Source organism: Sus scrofa, chromosome 5 (assembly GCF_054392235.1).
Source record: "Sus scrofa isolate SSC_HxYL_T2T_F1_AM1 chromosome 5, Sscrofa_HxYL_maternal_Yorkshire_Landrace_v2.0, whole genome shotgun sequence".
NCBI lineage: Eukaryota > Metazoa > Chordata > Mammalia > Artiodactyla > Suidae > Sus > Sus scrofa.
The window spans coordinates 74,631,554-74,654,447 of record NC_139387.1 but is presented as its reverse complement, the minus strand read 5'-3'; the positions used below and the strand labels follow the sequence as shown (position 1 = coordinate 74,654,447).

Below are 22,894 nucleotides of genomic sequence, written 5' to 3'. Positions count from 1 at the left end.
GTTGAAGTTTTCTGTGGTTCTCTGTTTTGTTTTGTTTTCACCAGAGTAAGGCAGAATCTTACCAGCCTGTGTGAGGCCCTGCACTAACTTTGAGGCCATGTTTCTCCCTCCCCTAGTAATACCCTAATCCTCCCTCTCCTCCTCTCCTTTCTTGCTCTACTCTGCACCCTCTCCCATGTGTTCTTCAGACACACCAGTGTACCCCTGCTTAGGGCCTTTGCCCTTGCTCTCAGCTCTGCTTGGAGTTCTCTTCCCTGATATCCAGGTGGCTTATTCCCTCGCTGCTCTCAGGTCTCTTTTAGACCTCACCTTCTTGGAGAGGCGTTCTCTGATAGCCCTCTATCCAATTGCAGTCTTTTTATTCTTCTTTCCTGCTTTGTTTTTCTCCTAGGCCTATCACCTCCTGATAGACAAATTTACTTATTTGTTGTCTGTCTCCTCCTTCCTTTCCCACCCCCACTAGAAGTTATGCTGGAATAGAATGCTGGAGATTGGTATCCTTTTTCTCATTGCTCTGTTTCATACGCTTTAAACAATGCCTGGCACACAGGTGTGTAATACATATTTGTAAGTAAATGGTGCTACGGGCTGAAGGCAGGTGGCAGCAAAAAGTAACTTTGATGGATGCAGGGGAGGCTGTTGAGCATGGAAGTAGGTGCCCTTGATTTTGTCATTCGTATGTGTTCAGTTTTCTGTGGTGTTGTTTTCATAGTCGTTCCAGAACTCTTCCTGTATCTGAATGGCTTTTTCTATAGCAGTTCACAGTAGGTTTTTAGAATAACTTTATAAATTTTTTTAATCTTCTATTTTATCAAAGAACTTTTATTAGTGACAGTGGTCATTGAATCTTCACCTGTCATTGGGTCACTGGCCCCCTTGGAGAATCTGGTGAAAGCTTAGAGACCCTTTTCTTAGAAAAATGCATATACTCACATAATTTTGAATCAGTTTCAGAGTATTTATTGTCTCCTAAAGCATGTTAAAGGCCCTTGTTCTACATCTTAAGTTCTTGAGGTAGAGGATTTAGTTTTATCAGTGAACTTAACATTTTCCTGTGAGGAATTAACTGACTGTTTGAAATGTTTAATACTTGTTTAAGATTGGAAGAACTGGAACTTGGAGAGTTGAATCTTTGAGTCATAAACTAAAGAGCTGTAACAACCTAATTTGGAAGTGATCACCGTTGCAGTGAAATCCCTCAAACACTAGTATTCTGGGATTTCTTGGGATAGAATTCTAAAGAGACTAGAAGCCCCTTTGATATCAGAATGACTGTGAGTTTTTCTTACTTATGTCTCAATATTATTTCACATCAGGCAGAGCCCAGATAGTGGGAGGACTCGGACCAAACTGACAGTGGAAGAGTTGAAGGCCTTTGTCCAACAACTTTTTAGTCTTCCATGTGTCATCAGCCAAGCGCGACAAGTAAAGGTGGAGTATTGCATTCTTTTGGGGGGGAATATCCTCTGTGGTATGGGCAACTGTCTTGGGTAAACAGAACAGTGTGTCTAGATTAGTGTTTTGTTCTGTTTGTTTCTTTTCTCAAATAACTGCTGCTATTTAAGGTTTATTAGTGGGCAGTTAGAATCTTTCATTCTTAGTCTTTAATTCCCCCTTTAAAATTCTGGAATTAAGGCTAGTTTAGAAATATTTTTTCCTATTTTAATTTTAGGCCAGAACTCCCATTTAACAAAATGTAATTGAAATGCAAAAAATTAAAGGAATCTGAATGTTTCAGTGAGTCATTAGCTCATGAACTTCTAAAAATGCAGAACTCTGAAATTACCAGGGCCCTCCCTCATGGTTTAATGAATATGTAAAATCTCAAAAGTATCTATCAAATATATGAATCTGCTTAGTAATCATTTGATGGCTTGTGGTGTGTTTTTGTGATTTGGCCGTGGCTGGGTGTCTAAAATGATTTTTATCAAGGTTATCAACTGTGCAATCTGTTATCAGTGACGTGGTCTTATACCATGTCATAAGAGCATTTTGTAGTTGACCATGCTTTCCTTCTGAACATCTGACCCCACACTCTCTGGTTTTCTTAGGTTCATAGTTCACATTTCCTTCTCTTTAGGGAAGCTATTTGTTTGCTCCTGGGCTTGGCTTCTAAGTTTGTAGTATATTAGTCCTGGCCCTTTCTTTACTCTAGGTCCTGACATTATCTTCTTTGTCTGGTGACATTAGGTGTCGCCTGTCTTCAGCTGATTCCCAGTTCTGACTGCCTCTCTTCTTTTCTGCAGATTTGAACATTCAGCTGCATGCTCTACACTTCCCATTGGAAGACCAAAAGACATCTTAAAAGCCTTTTAATGAATCAAAATCAGTGATTCCTTTATTTCCTCTATACACCACATTCAGTCTCTAAACAAGTGCTGCTATTATCTACAAAATGAATCCCAAAGTGAACCATTAGTCATCATCTCCATTGTTTAAACTTTGCTCTAAACTACTGGAATCTACAGCAGCTTCTTACCTGGTCTCCCTTCTTCTCCTCTGGTCCCTGGAAGTTTAGTTTTTATTAGGTAGCTAGAGTGATTATGTGAAGTAGAAATCAAATCATACCACTTCCCTGTGTTAAAATTCTCCGGTGGTTCCCCAAAGCCATTAGAATGAAATCCAAACTTGTAATTAACCTGCAAGGCACTCATAATGCGATCGCTACATATTCCTTAACTATGTTTCTCCATCATCCACTTTGCTCCCCATTGTCTGCTTTGGAGTGAGACACAAGCTCATTCCTTTTTACTTTTTTTGTTGTTGTTGCTATTTCTTGGGCCGCTCCCGCAGCATATGGAGGTTCCCAGGCTAGGGGTCGAATCGGAGCTGTAGCCACCGGCCTACGCCAGAGCCACAGCAACGTGGGATCCGAGCTGCGTCTGCAATCTATACCACAGCTCACGGCAACGCCGGATCCTTAACCCACTGAGCAAGGGCAGGGACTGAACCCGCGACCTCATGGTTCCTAGTCGGATTCGTTAACCACTGCGCCACGACGGGAGCTCCACAAGCTCATTCCTTTTTAAAAACCTTTTGCAATGGTTATTTGCCCTGCAGAACTGCTTTTCCTGCATATCTTCATATCGTTCCCACCTCGACCTCCTCATTTTAAAATGGTTTGGGTTCACCTGTCTTTTGTGACCATCATTGCAGAGTCATGTGCCCCCTGTCCCTGTTGGTATTGTATTGCCCTTTTTAATTTTCATAGCACTTAAAACTAACAAACTTTTTTTCATGTCTTCAGTGTCTGGCTGTTTATATTAAAATGTGTATCCTTGAAGATAAGAACTTGGTATTTTCTGTTTAATGCTGGGTGCCTAAAATAATGCTTGCGTCTAAGTCAGCAGTCATTAAATATTTTTGAGTGAATTAATCATATTTAAATGTAGAGGTATATAAATAATCAGAGAAACAGATACACCTTTATCGTATTAGTTTTGTGCTGTGATGGTGAGATTATTACATGGTCTAGTATTTGGTAGTTTGCCTGAACTATATATATTCCATATTCATTTTGTATCTTTTTTTTTTATTTTTATTCTTTTGATCTTTTCAGAATCTGCTGGATGATGTGGAAGAGTTTCATGAGCGTGCTCAAGAGGCTATGATGGACGAAACCCCAGATTCATCTAAACTCCAGATGTTGATAGATATGGGCTCTAGTCTCTATGTGGAGCTCCCAGAATTAGCCCGATTGAAGCAAGAGCTACAGCAGGCTCGATGGTTGGATGAAGTAAGACTGACCCTATCAGATCCTCAGCAAGTCACTTTGGATGTCATGAAGAAATTGATAGACTCTGGGGTGGGGCTGGCCCCCCACCATGCTGTGGAGAAAGCTATGGCTGAACTTCAGGAGCTCCTTACAGTCTCTGAGCGGTGGGAAGAAAAGGCTAAGGTCTGCCTACAGGCAAGGTGAACACATATTGGTGACTTGCCTCTTTAATAACTAGGTCAGAGAGTAGAATGGAGGGAGGAACATAAGAATCTAATTAAATGTTAAATGTTTTATGCCTTTTCTGACTCAGTTATCAGTGGGTCTGCATATAGACTGTTTCAAATGCGTGCACACTATGTGCAGAGTAGGTGTTGGCTACTGAACTAAGGGATACAAAGTATATTTTGTTTAGAGCCCTTCCATCACTGATACCATAGTGAGGAGCTAAGAAGTATAAAGCTCTGTTACAGTATGTTAACTGAGAGGACCAGAAGAAGGCAGGAGGGACTTGAAGGAGGAGGATCATAATGAGCTTGGAGGATCAGAAGAGAAGCTGGAGAACCTGTCCAGAACCTTGAAGAATGAGTTGGTTTGAAGTGGAAGGGGAGGTGGGAGAAATATCCTAAGCTAAGCTTGAGGACCATGTAGGCTGTGCTCAGGTGACAGAAGTGAAGTGGGAGATTCCTGCAGGAAAGTAGAGCGAAATGAGAATCAGGTGGGAGACTGATACCTGTTGGATACCTGTTGGATTTATGAGATTAAAGCGTCCATCACTTTCTGTACTGCTCTTGATGAAAGTGTTTCCCAGACTTCCCGTTGTGGCACAGTGGTTAATGAATCCGACTAGGAACCATGAGTTTGTGGGTTCAATCCCTGGCCTTGCTCAGTGGGTTAAGGATCCGGCATTGCCGTGAGCTGTGGTGTAGGTCGAAGACGCGGCTCGGATCCCGTGTTGCTGTGGCTCTGGCATAGGCTGGCGGCTACAACTCTGATTAGAAACCCTAGCCTGGGAACCTCCATATGCCATGGGAGCAGCCCTAGAAAAGTCAGAAAGACCAAAAAAAAAAAAAAAGTGTTTCCCTTCAGCACCTAAGATCAGTATTTATATAATTTCTTTTGTGAGGATGAGGAAATGGGGATGCTTACAGAGATCACATCATTATTAAATAACGGAGCTCGAGTTTAATGCCTTTCCCACTTCATTCCAAACTCTGCATGTACTAAATTACTTTGCAGTCACTTATTTTGGATGCACGTGATAGAAAAGCCTTAGATGATTTAATCAGCAAAGCTCTGTTCAGTCAAGGAAAGGCTCCATGTGTGCTGGGTATTTTGCTCTCCAGATGCCATGGAGAATACATAATGAAATTTATAGTTTTTCTACCTGAAGCATTCAGATTACTCTGCCTTCAGATTTATGACACTTCCAGGAGATGGGAGCATATTAAATGGGAAAAGTTAAATAACTTTGGAATGCAAAACTATGAATTGGTAAACTTGATGCAATTGACAGCAGTCTACTGAATGAAATTCTATTGGTAGTAATATTTAGAAACTTTCTTTTTCCCATTTTCCTACATTTAACCAATTTTGGTGATGCTACACCAGAATGTCTTTGACATGTCTCCTTCAACGCCATTATCACTGACCTAGTTTTAGAATGCTTATATTTTCCTTTGATCTTTGCAACTCAGTGGGTATTTATGGAGAACCCACTCCATGCCAGGCACTGTTTCTAAGTGCTGAGCAGGCAGTGGGGAAAAGATGCAGAAGCTTCCTGCTCCAAAATAGGGCCAACACAGTGGGGAGAAATAGGTGACTGAGTGGATGAGTGAATGAACTTCAGGTAGTCAGTGTCATTAGGAAAACAAGATCAGTAAGGAATAGAGGAGCCGTGGAGTTGGTAGGGATAGTGGGACGTTGAATCCTCCCTTTTCTAGCTCCAGTCACTTATCTTTCTGAAACGTATCCTTAAGATGGTTAACGACTGAGCATTCCTTTCTGGATCTCCTCCTTTGCCTTTGTCTCTCTCTGCCTTGTTAGGAATGGCTTTCCTCAAGATCCTGGCCTGGACTACTTCTCTTCTCATTGTGCACCTCCTTGGAAATTTCATCTAATTTCTTGTCTCTGATTACTGGCTCTATACTGATTAACTTGACATTCTCATCTATGGCATAGGTTTTTTTTTTTTGGTTTTTTTTTTTTGTTTTCATAGATACCACTTGCCTGTCAGATGATTCCATAGGATGTCCCCTCCGTGCCTCAAATTCCCCATCTTCAAAATTAACCTCATTAGCCCTTCCCTTGCTCTCTTCTTGTGTTCCTTTTTCGTTTAATTATACCCTCTTTCTCTCATTTGAACAAGCCAGAGCTTTGGAAATTAACTTTGACCTCTCCCTTCCATTTCCTTGCCCTCAGACTCGGGAAACCACCGAGTCATGCTGATTATATTTCCTCACTGTTTTTCACTTCTATTCTTTCAACTTGATCTGTTGTTACAGCTGGCTGAGACCACAGTAACAAGTTCTGTCTGTGACCTCACCCCTCTGTAATCCATCCTCCACACTGAAACTAAAGTGACTACTTGACCCCCTTAGCCCTTCACTGTTTTCCCTTCCCCTTGGGATGAAGGTCAGGCTTCCTTAACCTGACTTACATGGCCATCTGAAATCTAGCCCCTTGCTAAATATCTGGCCTCACTCCTTGCCATTCTTCCTCCTATATCCTATATTCTGTATTCCAAGTATAGAGATTCACCCCCCAACCCCTGCCCCGGTTCTTCAGACATGCCGTGTTCTTTCTTGTCTCTGCTTTGCACATGTTTTTGGGTTGTTTTAGTTTTTGTTTTTGTTTTCTTTTCAGGACTGCACATGTGGCATATGGAAGGTCCCAGGCTAGGGGTCGAATCAGAGCTACAGCTGCTGGCTTACACCACAGCCACAGCAACGATGGATCCCCAACCCACTGATCGAGGCCAAGGATCGAACCTGCATCCTCCTGGATACTAGTCAGATTCGTTTCTGCTGTGCCACAATGAGAACTCCTGCATGTGTTTGTTTTATTCTCCTGCGGAATACTCTTCCCCTCTGCCCATTCCCTGTGGTGCACCTCTACCACCCCTGACCTGATTCTGGTCCCAGCTTTCCTGACCAGATCCTATTTAGAAAGGATGAGCAAGCTTAGAGATCACTTCTGGGAAGCCTTCCTTCACTGCCAAGTCAGTCAAGTCCCTTTACTCTATCTGTATTCTGATAGCATCTACTTTGCTTTATCATTGTGCTTACAGTGTATCATAACTCTTAATAATCACTGCCCCTAGATTAAAAAGTTTCATGAAGCAGTCTTGTGCATTAGTCATCTCTCAGGTTTAGCTTGGGGCCTAGCACCTAGTAGGATTGATGGGGGGCTGAAACTGTTTCATCCTCATTAGCTTCCCCTTGCTTATATAGCAAATTTATGGCTCCCAAGACCTCTTAGTCTGAGTCTTTCTTTCCTACCAAATTCCCCTATTTCTTGCTTTTACCCACCTTACTGCCCATTCTCACCATCCCCCATCTTAAACTGGATTTTCAACTTATTTTTACATTTTTATCCATGTCTTTGTTCATTATATTTTTGTTGTTTTTTCCTTTAACCCTTTTACTTGACCAAATTACACTTCTTTTTTTTTTTTTTTTGTCTTTTTGCCGTTTCTTGGGCCGTCCGCGGCATATGGAGGTTTCCAGGCTAGAGGTTGAATTGGAGCTGTAGCCACCGGCCTATGCCACAGACACAGCAACACGGGATCCAAGCCGCGTCTGCAACCTACACCACAGCTCACAGCAACGCCGGATCCTTAACCCACTGAGCAAGGCCAGGGGTCGAACCCGCAACCTCATCGTTCTTAGTCGGATTCGTTAACCACTGAGCCATGATGGGAACTCCTTGACCAAATTACACTTCTTAAGGTGCAGTTCAAACACCCTTCTCAGCTCTTCCAGGCAGGATGAATCACTGCTTCTCACAGTAGTGAGCCTGTAGTAATTTGTTCTTAGTTCCCAGCACAAGTGTAATTCTTACCTTGTGTTTTGATTAGTTGAGGACAAGGCCTGTTTTATTCACCTTTGTTTTTAACTAGGTGTTAATAAATATAGTTGAAATAAATGCACTTGGTCACCTTTATGGGATTTCTAGACTACTGCCTTCTACTTCACTGCTGAACATGCATCTCTGACAAGTTTAGATGTGGAAAACTAAAGTAGAAGTGATTTAGTGTAGTGAAAAGAGCATAGGATCTGAGGTTCATTTTAAGTCAGTGTTTTGTGTCTGCCATTTACTACATTAAATGACTTTGGAGAAAATAATTGATCTTTGAGTTACACTTTTCTTACCTATAAAATGGAAATAATGATAATAGCTCTTTTGTTTCCCTTGTGAGATTATGTTAAGAATTAAGTGAATTCATGTATATGACAGTTCTCTACACATTCTAAAATGTTATTTAAGTGTTGGTAGTAGTTTGACTATTTCTCATGCATCCACCCTATTTTTGTGTTTTTTAAGACCACGGCACAGCGTGGCAAGTTTAGAAAGCATTGTGAATGAAGCCAAGAACATTCCAGCCTTTCTACCCAATGTGTTATCCCTGAAAGAAGCCTTACAAAAGGCTCGAGAATGGACAACTAAAGTGGAAGCTATTCAGGTAAAGAGCCTTTTGAATTGTCCTACCATTCAGGTAATGCTGTCTCACAGATGAACTGTTTAAGCCTTTAATTCTTTAGAATAGAATAACCATACTAAAATAATTTTGTACTTAAAATCCACTTGTTCTTTCATCTGATTTTTACTTCAAAATATATATTACCTATTTAAATATTACTTGTTTCTGCAGACTCCCTGCTATAAAAAGAATGACAGAATTAACCATTTGTTTAATGCCTAGCAGTAGGAATTTTATTTTCTGGTCTGCTCTTTGACTCTTTTACCATGTATATCAATTATTTTCTTAATTGATACACAATTAATGTAGTGTTATATTAGTTTCAAGTATACAGTAAAGTGAGTCAGTTATATATGTATATTTTTCAGATTCTTTTCCATTATAGGTTATTACAAGATATTGGGTATAGTTCCTTGTGCTATATAGTAGGTCCTTGTCATTTACCTATTTTATGTGTAGTATATGTGTGCATGTGTTAATACCAAACTCCTAATTTATCTCTCCCCATCCCCCCCAGTATCCCATCGTCACTTTTAAAATAAGTGGCAGGGAGTTCCCGTCGTGGCGCAGTGGTTAACGAATCCGACTAGGAACCATGAGGTTGCGGGTTCGGTTCCTGCCCTTGCTCAGTGGGTTAACGATCCGGCGTTGCCGTGAGCTGTGGTGTAGGTTGCAGACGCGGCTCGGATCCCGAGTTGCTGTGGCTCTGGCGTAGGCCGGTGGCTACAGCTCCAATTCAACCCCTAGCCTGGGAACCTCCATATGCCGCGGAAGCGGCCCAAGAGATAGCAACAACAACAACAACAAAAGACAAAAATAAAATAAAATAAAATAAAATAAGTGGCAGAATTTGCAGCAATATGGTTGCAACTAGAAATTATTGTACTCAGTGAAGTAAGGCAGAAAGAAAAATACAAATACCATATGATATCATTTATATGTGAATCTAAAATATGGCACAAATGAACCTATCTACCAAAAGGAATCTGACTCACAGACGTAGAGAAGAGACTTGTGCTTGCCAAGGGGGAAAGAGTTGGGGGTTACCAGATGTCAGCCGTTATGTATAGATTGGATAGACAACAAGATCCTACTGTAAGCACAGGCAGCTATGTTCAGTTTCCTATGATAAACCATAATGGAAAGGAATATTAAAACAAAGAATGCATGTATATATATATAAAACATATATATATAAAACTGAGTCACTTTGCTGTGTAGCAGAAATTAACACAATGTTGTAAATTAACTACATTTCAATTTTTTATTTTTTTATTTTGTTTTATTTTTATTTTTTGCTTTTTAGGACCCCTCACACGGCATATGGAGGTTCCCAGGCTAGGGGTTGAATCGGAGCTATAGCTGCCAGCCTACACCACAGCCACACAGCTACTCAGGATCTAAGCCACGTCAGCGACCTACACCACAGCTCACGGCAACACTGGATCCTTAAGCCACTGAGCAAGGCCAGGGATCGAACCTGCAACCTCATATTTCCTAGTTGGATTCGTTTCCACTCTGCCATGACGGGAGCTCTTACTTGAGTTTTTTAAAATTTTATAAATGAATGACAGAAAAAGTAAACAATATCAATATTTACTGAACACCGCAATACCCTTGGTACTGTTCTGATTGTTTGGGAGCAGAAATGTAAGGGAAGGGTGTAGATGGAACCTTGGACTTCAAAATTGCATATTCTCTAGTTGGAGAGACATATTTATACATCTGTAATACAAAACAATGAAGTAAGTGTTAGAGATGAAAGTATGCTTGAATACATACTTCTGAATTATAAAAATCATTAAGCAGCGTATACAGTATAGAGTATAAATATTCTTTATTGCGGACTCTATGCAAAGAAAGAGGACACCAACTCTCCTAGTAGGAAGAATATTTAAGGTGTCAAGTTCTAATGACTTCTTTTTCACTTTATTTTCAGTTGACTTTTTCTGGGGCCTGCCTAGTTGCTACTCTCTGTTCTGTTTTTTCTTTTCTTTCTTTTTTTTAAACTATCTGTTTTCGTAAGAGCAGCTCCTCTATTTCTTTCATTTTTTTCCTGTTTCAGGTAATTGGTTGTCCTCAGAGGACTGACAATCCTTAGTTGGCTGTTTATGATTGAAGCACTAAGTTGGCAAGTAGAGGTAGCTGTTGTATTTTTCCTTCGTAATTTTGAAGGACTGCTCCTCCACCAGACTCTTCCCTTCAGTGGGAGGTGTGACTGGTAGGCTTTGAGGAAGTGGACTGCTTCTGCTGACGGGCAGACTCTCTAGGGTTTATAGTTTGTGAGTGGGTTATGTCTGGGCCTTTCCAGAAGGTATTCTGTAGTCAGACGGTTGTAGCTGGCCACAAAAGGGAGTAGTAGTAAACACAGTAATTTCTTGGGCCTGTCTGTGTCTGAGCTTTATTTTCTCTTCCAATTTTTCTCCTCTGTATGTTTTTATCCTAGTACCATAGTGATTTAATGATATCATTGTGATATCTCTTATGGCCAGAACCTTCTCATTATTCTTTTTAAAAATTCACTTGCGTTTCATGTCTTTCTGTTTCAGTGTAACTTATATTTTATTTTTGTCTTTTTAGGGCCATACCTGTGGCATATGGAAGTTCCTAGGCTAAGGGTCAAATTGGAGCTGTAGCTGCTGGCCTGTGCCACAGCCACAGCAATGCCAGATTCAAGCACATCTATGACCTACACCACAGCACACAGCAACACTGGATCCTTAACGCACTGAGGCCAGGGAACAAACCCACATCCTCACAAACACTGTCGGGTTCTTAACCCACTGAACCACAATGGGCACTCTGAAAATACCTATTCTCATCTGTGTTTATAAAACATAGAATGGAGGTACTTATCAGATTTAAAATACTGCTTTGTAGCAGTTGGGAAAATTGTGAAAGACTTTGAAATAGGCAAGAGATTACTGGATGTCCTCTCAATGTGATAGTGATTGTTTCTCGCAAACCATTCAGGATTATTTGATTCTAGGAGTGCGTGCCTTAGCCTTTCTTTGACTAAGCTATTTTACAATTCAGTCAATTATTTTGAAATGATAGTGGTATAAATGAACCTGTCCATAGAAAAGCAATTAAATTTATAAGAAACAGATGATTTCCACACTATAGAAAAGATGATTGACCTTTATGATATTAAACAACTGTTTCCATCTACTAGCAAATTCCTTTCCTCATTCCTAATTGCATTTGTATGTATTTGTTTCTATTTTATTTATATATGTATGTATGTATTTATATATTTTTCTTTTTCGGCCACCCCACAGCATGTGGAGTTTCTGGCCCAGGGATCAGATCCAAGCTGCAGCAATGTTGGATCCTTAACCCATCTCTTGAGCCGGGGATGGAACCTGTATCCCAGCGCTCCCAAGACTCTGCCAATCCTGTTGTGGCACAGTGGGAACTCCTATTTGTTTGTTTTTAGATTGTCCTTTGAACCAATTCTTACATCTTACTGGGGCCCTCAATAATTAACAAAACAAAATTCTTTGACAACATTGATTTATACAAACTTTTTAAAAGAATGTTGGAAGGTCTATTAATTCAAGAGATACAATTAGGTTTAAAGAATATTTAATTTAAAAAATTAACAAAAAGTAAAAAAATAATAAATTAACACCAGGGAGTTCCCGTTGTGGCTCAGCAGGTTACCAACCCAACTAGTGTTCATCAGGATGCAGATTTGATGCAGTGGGTTAAGTATCTGGCACTGCCATGAGCTGTGGTGTAGGTCATGGATGCGACTTGGATCTGGCATGGCTGTGGCTGGCAGCTGTAGCTCTGATTCGACCTTTAGCCTGGGAACTTCCATATGCTGCAGGTTCGGCCCTAAAACAAAAGCAAAAAAAAATTAACACTAGACTCCTTGTAAGGTCTACGAACAATATATTGCCAAACTTCATAAGAAATGGCAAATTGTTTGAAGGTGTGCTTTTGTTTTTCAGAGTGGCAGCAATTATGCTTACTTGGAACAGCTGGAGAGCTTATCGGCTAAAGGCCGCCCCATCCCTGTGCGACTTGATGCCTTGCCCCAAGTGGAGTCACAAGTAGCAGCAGCACGGGCCTGGAGAGAACGGACTGGGAGGACCTTTCTGAAGAAGAATTCCAGCCATACGTTGTTACAGGTGTATATGCACTTCAGCGCGCTCATCAGAAGTTGATGATTTAATACCTGAGATGAGGGTTGTTTTCAGTTTATCTGGTCATGGCTATATAAGTGATTCCTGTTGGGTAAAGTCAGATGTTGACTAGAAATTTGAAGCCTTAGGCAAATTTACTTGCAGTTCATCTTATACTGTGTCCAGAAAAAGAAGTCAGCCGAGGTCTTCTCTCTCTCTCAGAACATTGAACTAAAAAAAAAAAATTATTTTTAAATTGAAGTATAGTTGATTTGTAGTGTTGTGTTAGTTTTTGGTATATAGCAAAGTGATCATTTTGTATGTATAATTTTTCAGATTCTTTTCCATTATAGCTTATTACAGATATTGAGTATATCTTCTTGTGTTATACAGTAGGACTGTGCTGTTTTATATAAAGTAGTCTGTATCTGCTAATCCCAAACTCGTAATTTATCCCACCTTTTCCCTTTGGTAAATTTTATTTTCTACGTCTGTGAGTCTCTTTCTGTTTGTTTGTTTGTTTGTTTGTTTTTTCTTTTCTTTTTGGATCATGTGGAAGTTCCCAGGCCAGGAATTGAACCCACACCACAGCTGTGGCAACACCAGATCCTTAACCCGTTGCACCACAGGGGCACTTCCTGTTTCTGTTTTGTAATTAAGTTCATTTGTATTGTTTTTTAGATTCCACATATAGGTGATATCATATGGTATTTGTCTTTCTGACTTACTTGGTATGGTAAACTCCAGGTCTGTCTGTGTTGCTACGAAGAATATCATTTCGTTCTTTCTTATGGCTGAGTAAATGTTCTGTTGTATATGTACCACATCTCCTTTGTTCATTCATCTGTCAATAGACATTAAGGTTGTTTTCATGTCTTGGCTGTTGTGGATAGTGAGAAGCACACTTTTTTTTTTTTTCCTCTTTTTTGTTTTTGGCCCCTTTGCAGCATATGGAGTTCTTGGGCCAGGGATCAGATCCAAGCCTTGTTCTTGACAATGCTGGATCCTTAACCCACTGTGCTGGACCAGAGATTGAACCTACATCCCAGTACTCCCAGCGCTCCCAAGATGCTGCCAATCCCATTGCGCCACAGCAGGGAACTCCAGAAGTACACATTTAAATACTCACACTTTTAATATTGAACATAGTGGTTAAGAGAATGGGCTTTGAAATAAGATTGTTTCATGTTTGAGGGCTGGCTTCCTGGTGCTAATCCGGTGTCTGTGGGTAAGTTGTTGCCTTTCTGAACTGTTTCCCTCATTTGTAAAGTGTAGATAGTACTACTTACTTCAGAGGGTCGTTTTGAGGTTTGAAATAGATAATGCGTATGAGGTTTGTAAGAAAATGTCTAGGGCATGGTAAGTGATCAATAAATGGTTCCTTTTGGAATTCCCGTTGTGGCTCAGTGGTTAACGAATCTGACTAGGAACCATGAGGTTGCAGGTTCAATCCCTGGCCTTGCACAGTGGGTTAAGGATCCGGTGTTGCCGTGGGCTGTGGGATAGTTCGCAGATGGGGCTCGGATCCCTGTGCTGTGGCTGTGGCGTAGGCTGGTGGCTACAGCTCTGATGAGACCCCTAGCCTGGGAACCTCCATATGCTGCGGGAACAGCCCTAGAAAAGACAAAATAAATAAATAAATGGTTCCTTTTATTATTTTCAGTTTAAAAAACTTTAAAAAACCAGAGTTAAGTATTTGGTTTTATTTTTGTAGGTGCTTAGTCCCCGGACTGACATTGGTATTTATGGGAGTGGAAAAAATAGAAGGAAAAAAGTGAAGGAACTAATAGAAAAGGAAAAAGAAAAGGATCTAGACCTTGAGCCTCTGAGTGATCTGGAGGAGGGATTGGAGGAAACCAGAGATGCAGCCACAGTGGTAAGACATTATGTAGTACATCTTGAATTTGATGAATACAAAATTCTGTGAAGAGACTAGGAGACTTCACTGTTTTTTATGTTCTTAACTATTTTTATTTCTGTATGTTTTATCTTTGGCTTTATGGTAATACAGAGTTCACATGTTTTTTTTTTTTTTTTTTTTTTTGGCCACCCCCATAGTATGGAGAAGTTTCTGGGCCAGGGATCGAGACTGAGCCATTGCAGTGACAATGCCAGGTACTTAACCCACTGTATCACAAGGGAACTCCCTAATATCTTTTTTAATATTTGGAATCCAAGTATATAAAATGTTTACTCTTTTTCTCTCTGAAATTGTCTTTCTCATATCTCTCTTCTTTATTTTTTGTTTGGCTGAGTCCTCAACATGTTGGAAGGTCCCAGGTCAGGGATCGAACCCGTCCCATGCCACACTTATAACCTGTGCCATAGCTTCGACCTGTACCACAGCTTTGGCAGCGCTGGATCCCTAACTTGCTGCAAGGAAATGTCATTTTTTATTGTTCTAATAGCTGTCTAATATTCTTTCAAATTGTCCGTAATTTTCTGAACACTTTTCTGATATTGACCACCTGTTGTTATTAGGTGTTTGCTATTATGGATAATAACAAAGTGAACTTCTGGTTGTTTTTTTTTTGCTTTTTTATGGCTGCACCTGCAGCACATGGAAGGTCCCAGGCCAGGGGTTGAATAAGCTGCAGCTGCCAGCCTACACCACAGCTACAGCAGTGTGGGATCCTTAACCCATTGAGCGAGGCCAGGGATCGAACTGGCATCTGATTAGTATCCATGAGATACAAATCAGATTCTTAACCTGCTGAGCCACAACAGGAGCTCCCTAAAGTGAACTTCTTTATATAGTTTTTTCTTTTTTTCAAATTATTTTCATACTCTTGACTCCTACGAATGGGATTACTGGGCTAGGGTTTTTTTTTTGTTTTTTTTTTTTTTTTTTTTCTTCTTTTTATGCCGTAGCTGTGGCATATGGAAGTTCCCAGGCTCTAAGGGTCGAATTGGAGCTGCATCTGAGGCCTATGCCACAGCGGTGCCAGATCTGAGCCACATCTGCAACCTGGGCTGCAGCTCGCAGCAACACTGGATCCTTAACCCTTAACCCATTGAGTGAGGCCAAGGATTGAACCCACATCTTCAGAGAAACAACGTTGGGACCTTAACCCACTGAGCCAGAACAGGCACTCCTGGGCTAGGATTTAATAGCATTTTGTGATGCTTAATGCTATTGTGCTTTTCAAAGAAATTGTACCAACAAACTGATACAAGGTGCTATTTAAAATAACTCCCCTCTTGGACGCTGGCGGCCTAGCAGTTAAGGACTCAGAGTTGTCACTGCTGTGGCTTAGGTTCTGTCCCTGGCTTGGGGACTTCCACATGCACAGTCATGGCCAAATTTTAAAAATATAAAAATAAATAAAATTGTTGCTCTCTCTTAGGAGCATTCAGTATACGGCGAGTGCTCAATAAAACTTTCGTACTTAACTAGGATTATGAGTTTATTGGCAAGTAGGAGGAATGTGTTAAGATTACTAGGATCCTGGAGTTCCCGTCATGGCTCAGTGGTTAATGAACCCAACTAGCATCCATGAGGGACACGGGTTTGATCCCTGGCCTCGCTCAGTGGGTTAAGGATCTGGTGTTGCCGTGAGTTATTGTGTAGGTCGCAGACATGGCTCAGATCTGGTGTTGCTGTGGCTGTGGCATAGGCCGGAGGCTGTAGTTACAATTAGACCCTTAGCCTGGGAACCTCCATATGCCTCGGGTTTGGCCCGAAAAAGGCAAAAAAAAAAAAAAAAAAAAAAGATTACTAGGAGCCTGAGGAAGTAGAAAATGAAGAGTTTGAACAGTATGTGATAGTAGGGAATGGCATAACTGAGTGACTTCACATGGATATTTCTGCCTACCAGTGATAATATTTTGAGGCAATGGAAATAATTTCTTGGAGTTCGCGTCATGGCTCAGTGGAAACGAATCTGACTAGCATGCACGAGGACACAGGTTTGATCCCTGGCCTTGCTCTGTGGGTTAAGGATCCAGCGTTGCCATGAGCTGTGGTGTAGGCCAGCAGCTACAGCTCCAATTTGACCCCTGGAATGGGAACCTCCATATGCTGTGGGTGCGGCCCTTAAAAAAAAAAAAAAAATTTCTTGTTAGAGAGCCTGCCTAATAAGTTAGTCTTGCTGGACAAATAACACTGGAAATTATTTCTCAAAGTTTATGAGTTTAAAAAGAAAATACCCAGATAATATTCATGATAATTAAATTTTGTTTTTATATATCTTTTTGAAATGACTTGCATAAAGCCTTGTTATAATTAGTTATCAGGCTTTGTTATTTCTTCTTCTACATAAGTTGCAAAGTCCTAGAAAGAAATAAAAATTGATTTGTATTGAACTTTCCCCCAGAGAATGAATTACATGTGGATGGGACTTAATATTTATTGAATGTTTACTCTGCACCAGGCACCAGTTTGGGCATGTTCATGTGTTATCATTTAATCCTTAAAACAGCAAAACAAAGCAAGTAGTAGTCTCATTTTCCAGAAAACTGAGATTCAGAGAACTTGTACCCCAGATCAATAGTCTAAAACAGGTTAAAGAGGCAGGCTTCATACCAAGGCAGCTTGATTTCAAGGCATGCTGTCTTTCTGCTATACCCTACGGAAGAATTCAAAATACTCTACTAATGTAAATTGTCACATAGGGTAGCACCTTGATTATTTTACAGATGAGGTATGTTTGCACAGAAAACTGTCAGGCTGCCCCAAATTTTATGATATGATTTTTGTTTTTTGTTTTTTTTTTTAATTTTAAACGGACAGTGCTTTGTTACCACGAGGCTGCAATGTGAAGATGATCCCTCAGCCTTGAAGATTTGGTGTTTTTGGAGTATTTTGCAGTGACTCCCTTCAATTAAATATTTGTTGTACACAGGTGGCAGTTTTCAAAGAACGGGAGCAAAAAGAGATTGAAGCCATGCATTCCCTCAGAGCAGCCAACCTAGCCAAGATGACAATGGTGGACCGCATAGAAGAAGTCAAGTTCTGCATTTGCCGTAAGACAGCAAGTGGGTTTATGCTCCAGTGTGAGCTCTGCAAAGACTGGTTTCATAACAGCTGTGTTCCTCTTCCTAAGTCAAGTTCCCAGAAGAAAGGGTCTAGCTGGCAGGCTAAAGAAGTAAAGTTCCTGTGCCCTCTTTGTATGCGATCTCGACGGCCAAGGCTGGAGACTATTCTGTCCCTCCTGGTATCCCTTCAGAAGCTGCCTGTGCGGCTGCCTGAGGGAGAAGCTCTTCAGTGTCTGACGGAACGTGCGATGAGTTGGCAGGATAGGGCCCGGCAAGCCCTCGCCACAGACGAACTCTCCTCTGCCCTGGCCAAACTGTCCGTGCTGAGCCAGCGGATGGTGGAGCAGGCAGCTCGAGAAAAAACTGAAAAGATCATCAGTGCAGAGCTCCAGAAAGCTGCTGCTAATCCAGACTTACAGGCAAGTGTAAAATTTTCTCTTTTTCTCTTTCGTGGCCTGGCGTTTGTCAGCATGTAAATAGTAAAGCGAATCTGTGTTAGCAGTTGATTAGGATTATTACAGTAAGTTATGTGCAGCTACGTTACACATAATGTCTTCTTTCTATGTGTGCCTATAGGATTTTCTTTGGGTATATACCTAGGTTGTTTGAATGAAATCTTACCTGCAAATATCATTTGGCATTATTGTCAAATAATTTGATCTATACTGGTTTTTTTTCTTTAATTGAAGTATAGTTGATTTAGAGGGTTGTGTTAATTTCTGCTGTACAGTTATACATAGCTTCTCTTTTATATTCTTTTCCATTAGGGTCTGTCTCAGGATATTGAATAGGGTTCCCTGTGCTCTACAGTAGGACTTCGTTGTTTATCCTGTACTAACTGTTGGACTGTGTTAGCCACTGTGCATATTTGTTACATTTGGGAGGTCTTAAGCGTATATTAATTACCATGTTTGTTTAGTGTCTGTCTGTTCATCGTGGGGTGCTTGTTGTTTAGGGACACTTACCTAGCTTCCAGCAGTCTGCTTTCAACCGGGCGGTGAGCAGTGTATCTTCTTCCCCTCGGCAAACGGTGGACTATGATGATGAGGAGACAGACTCTGATGAGGACATTCGGGAGACCTACGGCTATGACATGAAGGTAATCACATGGACAGGCTGTGCGGATACATGCTGGGTCGCTGAGTTTGTTAGAAAAGCTATTGAATATGATGTGTGAGGCCTGAAAGTGGAAAAGAAAATTTTGCTAGCCATCTATCTGTCCTGAGTTTATGGTGATGGCATTTTTTTCAATGCTCCAAAAATAGATAGATGAAACAGTATTTTATAAGAGATAGAATTTTTAAAAATCTGTATTTTACTCACCTTGTAACCACTTATGGCTTGGAGGAGCTAGAAAAATTTTACATTTATGGCTGATCCCAGTGTTTTTTCCTTTGGGCTTTTTTTTTTTTTTTTTTTTTTTTTTTTTTTAGGGCCACACCTGTGGTGTATAGAAGTTCCCAGGCTAGGGATCAATCAGAGCTTCAGCTGCTGGCCTACACCACAGCCACAGCAACATGGGATCCAGGCCAAGTCTGCGACCTACACCACAGCTCAGGGCAATGCCATATCCTTAACCTACTGAGTGAGGCCAGGGATCGAACCTGCACTCTCATGGATACTAGTCAGGTTCATTACTACTGAGCCATGGATGTGAACTCCTCCTTTGCGTTGTTGAGGTCTGTCTGTATGGTTATGTTTTAAGAATCCCATTCTAGCTGTGTTTTGAGTCTTTTTCTCTGATCTCTCATCTGGATGGTACTAGGCAGAATGTCATACTCACAGATGGAGTATACTTGGGCCCATGATTTAAATTTGTAGAATTATAGTCATAGAACAGTATGTTTGCAAACAGGATTGTTCTGAAAATGACACCACACTTAGGATGAAGGGAAGGTTTTGGCAAGGTTTTGGGTTGGATCCTGTTAGCCTATTATTGTTGTTTTGTATCAGGCCTAAGACCTTTGTCTTTGGTCTGGTAATAACATCATGATCTTGGCAAAGACTCTGCCAGCTTACAGTTAATTTATTCATCTGATTGTATTACTTGTTGAGCTAATGTTTAGCATTTCTGCTTGTAACCAACGTGTTTGTACTCTCTGATGTATGAAAAAACTAGGGTGCATTCTTTTCCCTACCCATGAACTGTCTTTTCCTCTTGTCTTTTCAGCATGTGTGTCAGGTACGTGAGCTCATGCTTAGCACATGAATACCATTAGCATTAGAACATACTTTATATGTTTAGCCATCCAGCATAGATGCTTTTAAATTATCTGCTTGGAAATATTTTTCTCAGGATAAAAATGGATCCAGGGATATTTTAATGAGGAAATTTGTATTATTTATTTATTTAATGATTTTTATTTTTTCCATAATAATTGGTTTATAGTGTTCTGTCAATTTCTACTATACAGCAAAGTGACCCAGTCTCACATATATACACACATTCTTTTTCTCACATTATCCACCATCATGTTCCATCACAAGTGACTAGATATATGGATGCTATATAGATATACCTAGATATATCTATATCTATCTGTGTGACTAGGTATACCCTGTGCCATACAGCAGGATCTCATTGCTTATCCACTCCAAATGCCGTAGTTTGCATCTGTTAACCCCCAACTCCCAGTCTATCCCACTCCTCCCTCCAGCCGCCACAAGTCTGTTCTCCAAATCCATGAGTTATTTTTCTGTGGAAAGGTTCTCTTGTGCCATATATTATATTCCAGATATGTGATACCATATGGTATTTGTCTTTCTCTTTCTGACTTCACTTAGTATGAGAGTCTCTGGTTCCATCCAGGTTGCTGCAAATGGCATTATTCTGTTCTTTTTAATGGCTGAGTAATATTCCATTGTGTATATATACCACATTTTCTTAATCCATTCACCTGTCAGTGGACATTTAAGTTGTTTCCAGGTCTTGGCTATTGTGAATCGTGCTGCAAAGTTTTGTATGGATATGTGCCCAAGAGTGGGATTGCTGGGTCATGTGGTAGTTCTATATTTAGTTTTCTGAGTACTCCGTACTGTTTTCCACAGTGGTTGTACCAATTTACATTCCCACCAACAGTGTAGGACGGTCTCCTTTCCTCCACACCCCCTCCAGCATTTGTTATTTGTTGATTTGTTAATGATGGCCATTCTAACAGGTGTGAAGTGGTACCTCCTAGTAGTTTTGAGTTGCATTTCTGATGAGGAAAATGTCTTTTTAGGGTCGCACCTAAGGCATATGGAGGTTCCCAGGCTAGGGGTCTAATTGGAGCTATAGCCCCTGGCCTACACCACAGCCACAGCATCACAGGATCTGAACTGCATCTGCAACCTACACCACAGCTCGCAGCAACACTGGATCCTCAACCCACTGTGTGAGGCCAGGGATTTGAGCCACAGTCTCATGGTTCCTAGTCGGATTCGTTTCCACTGTGCCACAATGGGAACTCATAATGAGGAAATTTTTTAAAAAAAATTACATGAAAAAAATTAAAGATGTGAGAAAAGCTGAAACTTGAGTTGGCCAGTAAAATAATATTCTAAGCACCTTGTTATCCTGAAGTTAATGACCATCTTTATAAAGTTGCATAGAATGACCAGGAACAGGGAGTTCCCGTCATGGTTCACTGGTTAACAAATCCGGCTAGGAACCATGAGGTTGCAGGTTCGATCTCTGGCTCAGTGGGTTAAGGATCCGGCGTTGCCGTGAGCTGTGGTGTAGGTCGCAGAAAAGGCAAAAGACAAAAAAAAAGGAATGACCAGGAGCAGCTGAAAGGGAATGCTACCCATGTCATGTTTAAGTTGGTTAGCTAATACTAGGACTGCTTGTTTGCTACAGCTTAAAGGCAAAATGTACATCCTCATTTCTCACTTCTCCCTGAGAAAGTAGATTAAAAAATTTTTTTCTTTAACCTGTCATTACTTTCAATCATTATTTTCTGATCTCTTTCCTTTCTAGTTTGAAAGCTTAACAGAAAGTTTGCTTCATGAAATGAGTAGAGTCAAGGTCAGAAAAGACAGTTCTAGTCAATGAGATGAAGCATCTGAGGACTGAAGTAGGCGAGCACTCAAGTATTCCTGTCTTTTGTGTTTTAGGACTTAAATTCTTGAATAGAGGGAAAGACATATATGAGCTGCTGTTCCTAAATTCCCTGCGAGTGACACTGTCTTCCAGAATCATCATCATCTTTTTTTTTTTTTTTTTTTTTTTAATCTTTTGGCCATTTCTTGGGCTGCTCTCGTGGCACATGGAGGTTCCCAGGCTAGGGGTCGAATAGGAGCTGTAGCCGCCGGCCTACACCAGAGCCACAGCAGCTCGGGATCTGAGCCGCGTCTGTGACCTACACCATAGCTCACGGCAACGCCGGATCCTTCACCCACTGAGCAAGGCCAGGATGGAACCTGCAACCTCATGGTTCCTAGTCAGATTCGTTAACCACTGAACCACGACGGGAACTCCTTTTTTTTTTTTTTTTAAGGGCCTCACCGTGGCACATTGAAAGTTCCCATGCTAGGGGTTGAATCAGAGCTGCAGCTGCCTGCCTATATCACAGCACCAAAGCCAAGCCACTTCTGCAGCCTGCATCACAGCTCATGGCAACACCAAATCCCTGACCACTGAGGGAGGCCAGGGATGAAACCTGCATCCCCAAGGATACTAGTCAGATTCGTTTCTGTTGCACCACAATGGTAATTCCTTCCAGAACCTTCTTATGAAATCTTTTAAGTGTCCTGTTTCATTAAGGATAGTCTCGTGATAACGGTAGGCTTTCATGCACCCCACAAAGACAATCACGTGTTGCATTAGTCATTCAGCTGCTGTCTCTGTCTCCTACGCTTTCATACTCTGCTTGGTGATGCTGGCGCTGGGACTCTACACTGTATATAATGTGTGTACAGAGGAATAGTCTGTATAATGTATAGTAAACATTTTACTTAGTAAATATATTTTATATAGTAAATATGTAATGTGTGGTAAATATTTTAAGCTTTACAAGCCACATATGTCTATTACATCGCCTTCTTTTTTTTTAAACAATTCTTTAAAAATATAAAAATTGTTTTTAGCTCATACTCCATACAAAAAACAGGCAGCAAGTGGGCTGTTTGCCAACTCTGCTGTACACGTTTATCCTTTGCCCGAGGCCTCCTTTCTGCCAGTAGAGAGCATTAGAGAATATTAAAAGCTTGAGCAGTGAAAAGGGACTTGATCTTTCCCCTGTTTTATTCTCCATTCCTGTCATCATTGGACTACAATGTTGTTAGGTTTTTTGTTTGGTTTTTGTGTTGATTTTTTTACCCTGGCGTGGCAGCTGTTTCCAATTTCTAGTTTTTTTCACAGCCCGGAGGCCAACCACGTTGTGTTCT

The 22,894-nt window shown here is 40.8% G+C and overlaps 1 protein-coding gene across 5 annotated transcripts in view; it reads left to right on the top strand.

Moving 5' to 3' along the window:
* KDM5A (lysine demethylase 5A) overlaps nt 1-22,894 on the top strand; it is an 87,778-nt gene that overhangs the window by 48,294 nt on the left and 16,590 nt on the right. For 4 of the 5 annotated variants that reach the window (XM_021092486.2, XM_084956960.1, XM_084956961.1 and 1 more), the window contains exons 18-24: nt 1,317-1,431; nt 3,560-3,915; nt 8,261-8,399; nt 12,377-12,556; nt 14,265-14,426; nt 17,395-17,946; nt 18,483-18,626. In XM_021092486.2, the coding sequence (XP_020948145.1) occupies nt 1,317-1,431; nt 3,560-3,915; nt 8,261-8,399; nt 12,377-12,556; nt 14,265-14,426; nt 17,395-17,946; nt 18,483-18,626 (1,648 nt within the window). Of the gene's footprint in view, nt 1-1,316; nt 1,432-2,246; nt 3,916-8,260; nt 8,400-12,376; nt 12,557-14,264; nt 14,427-17,394; nt 17,947-18,482; nt 18,627-22,894 lie in introns of those variants that run through there. The other variant, XR_014803979.1, reaches the window with a different exon arrangement.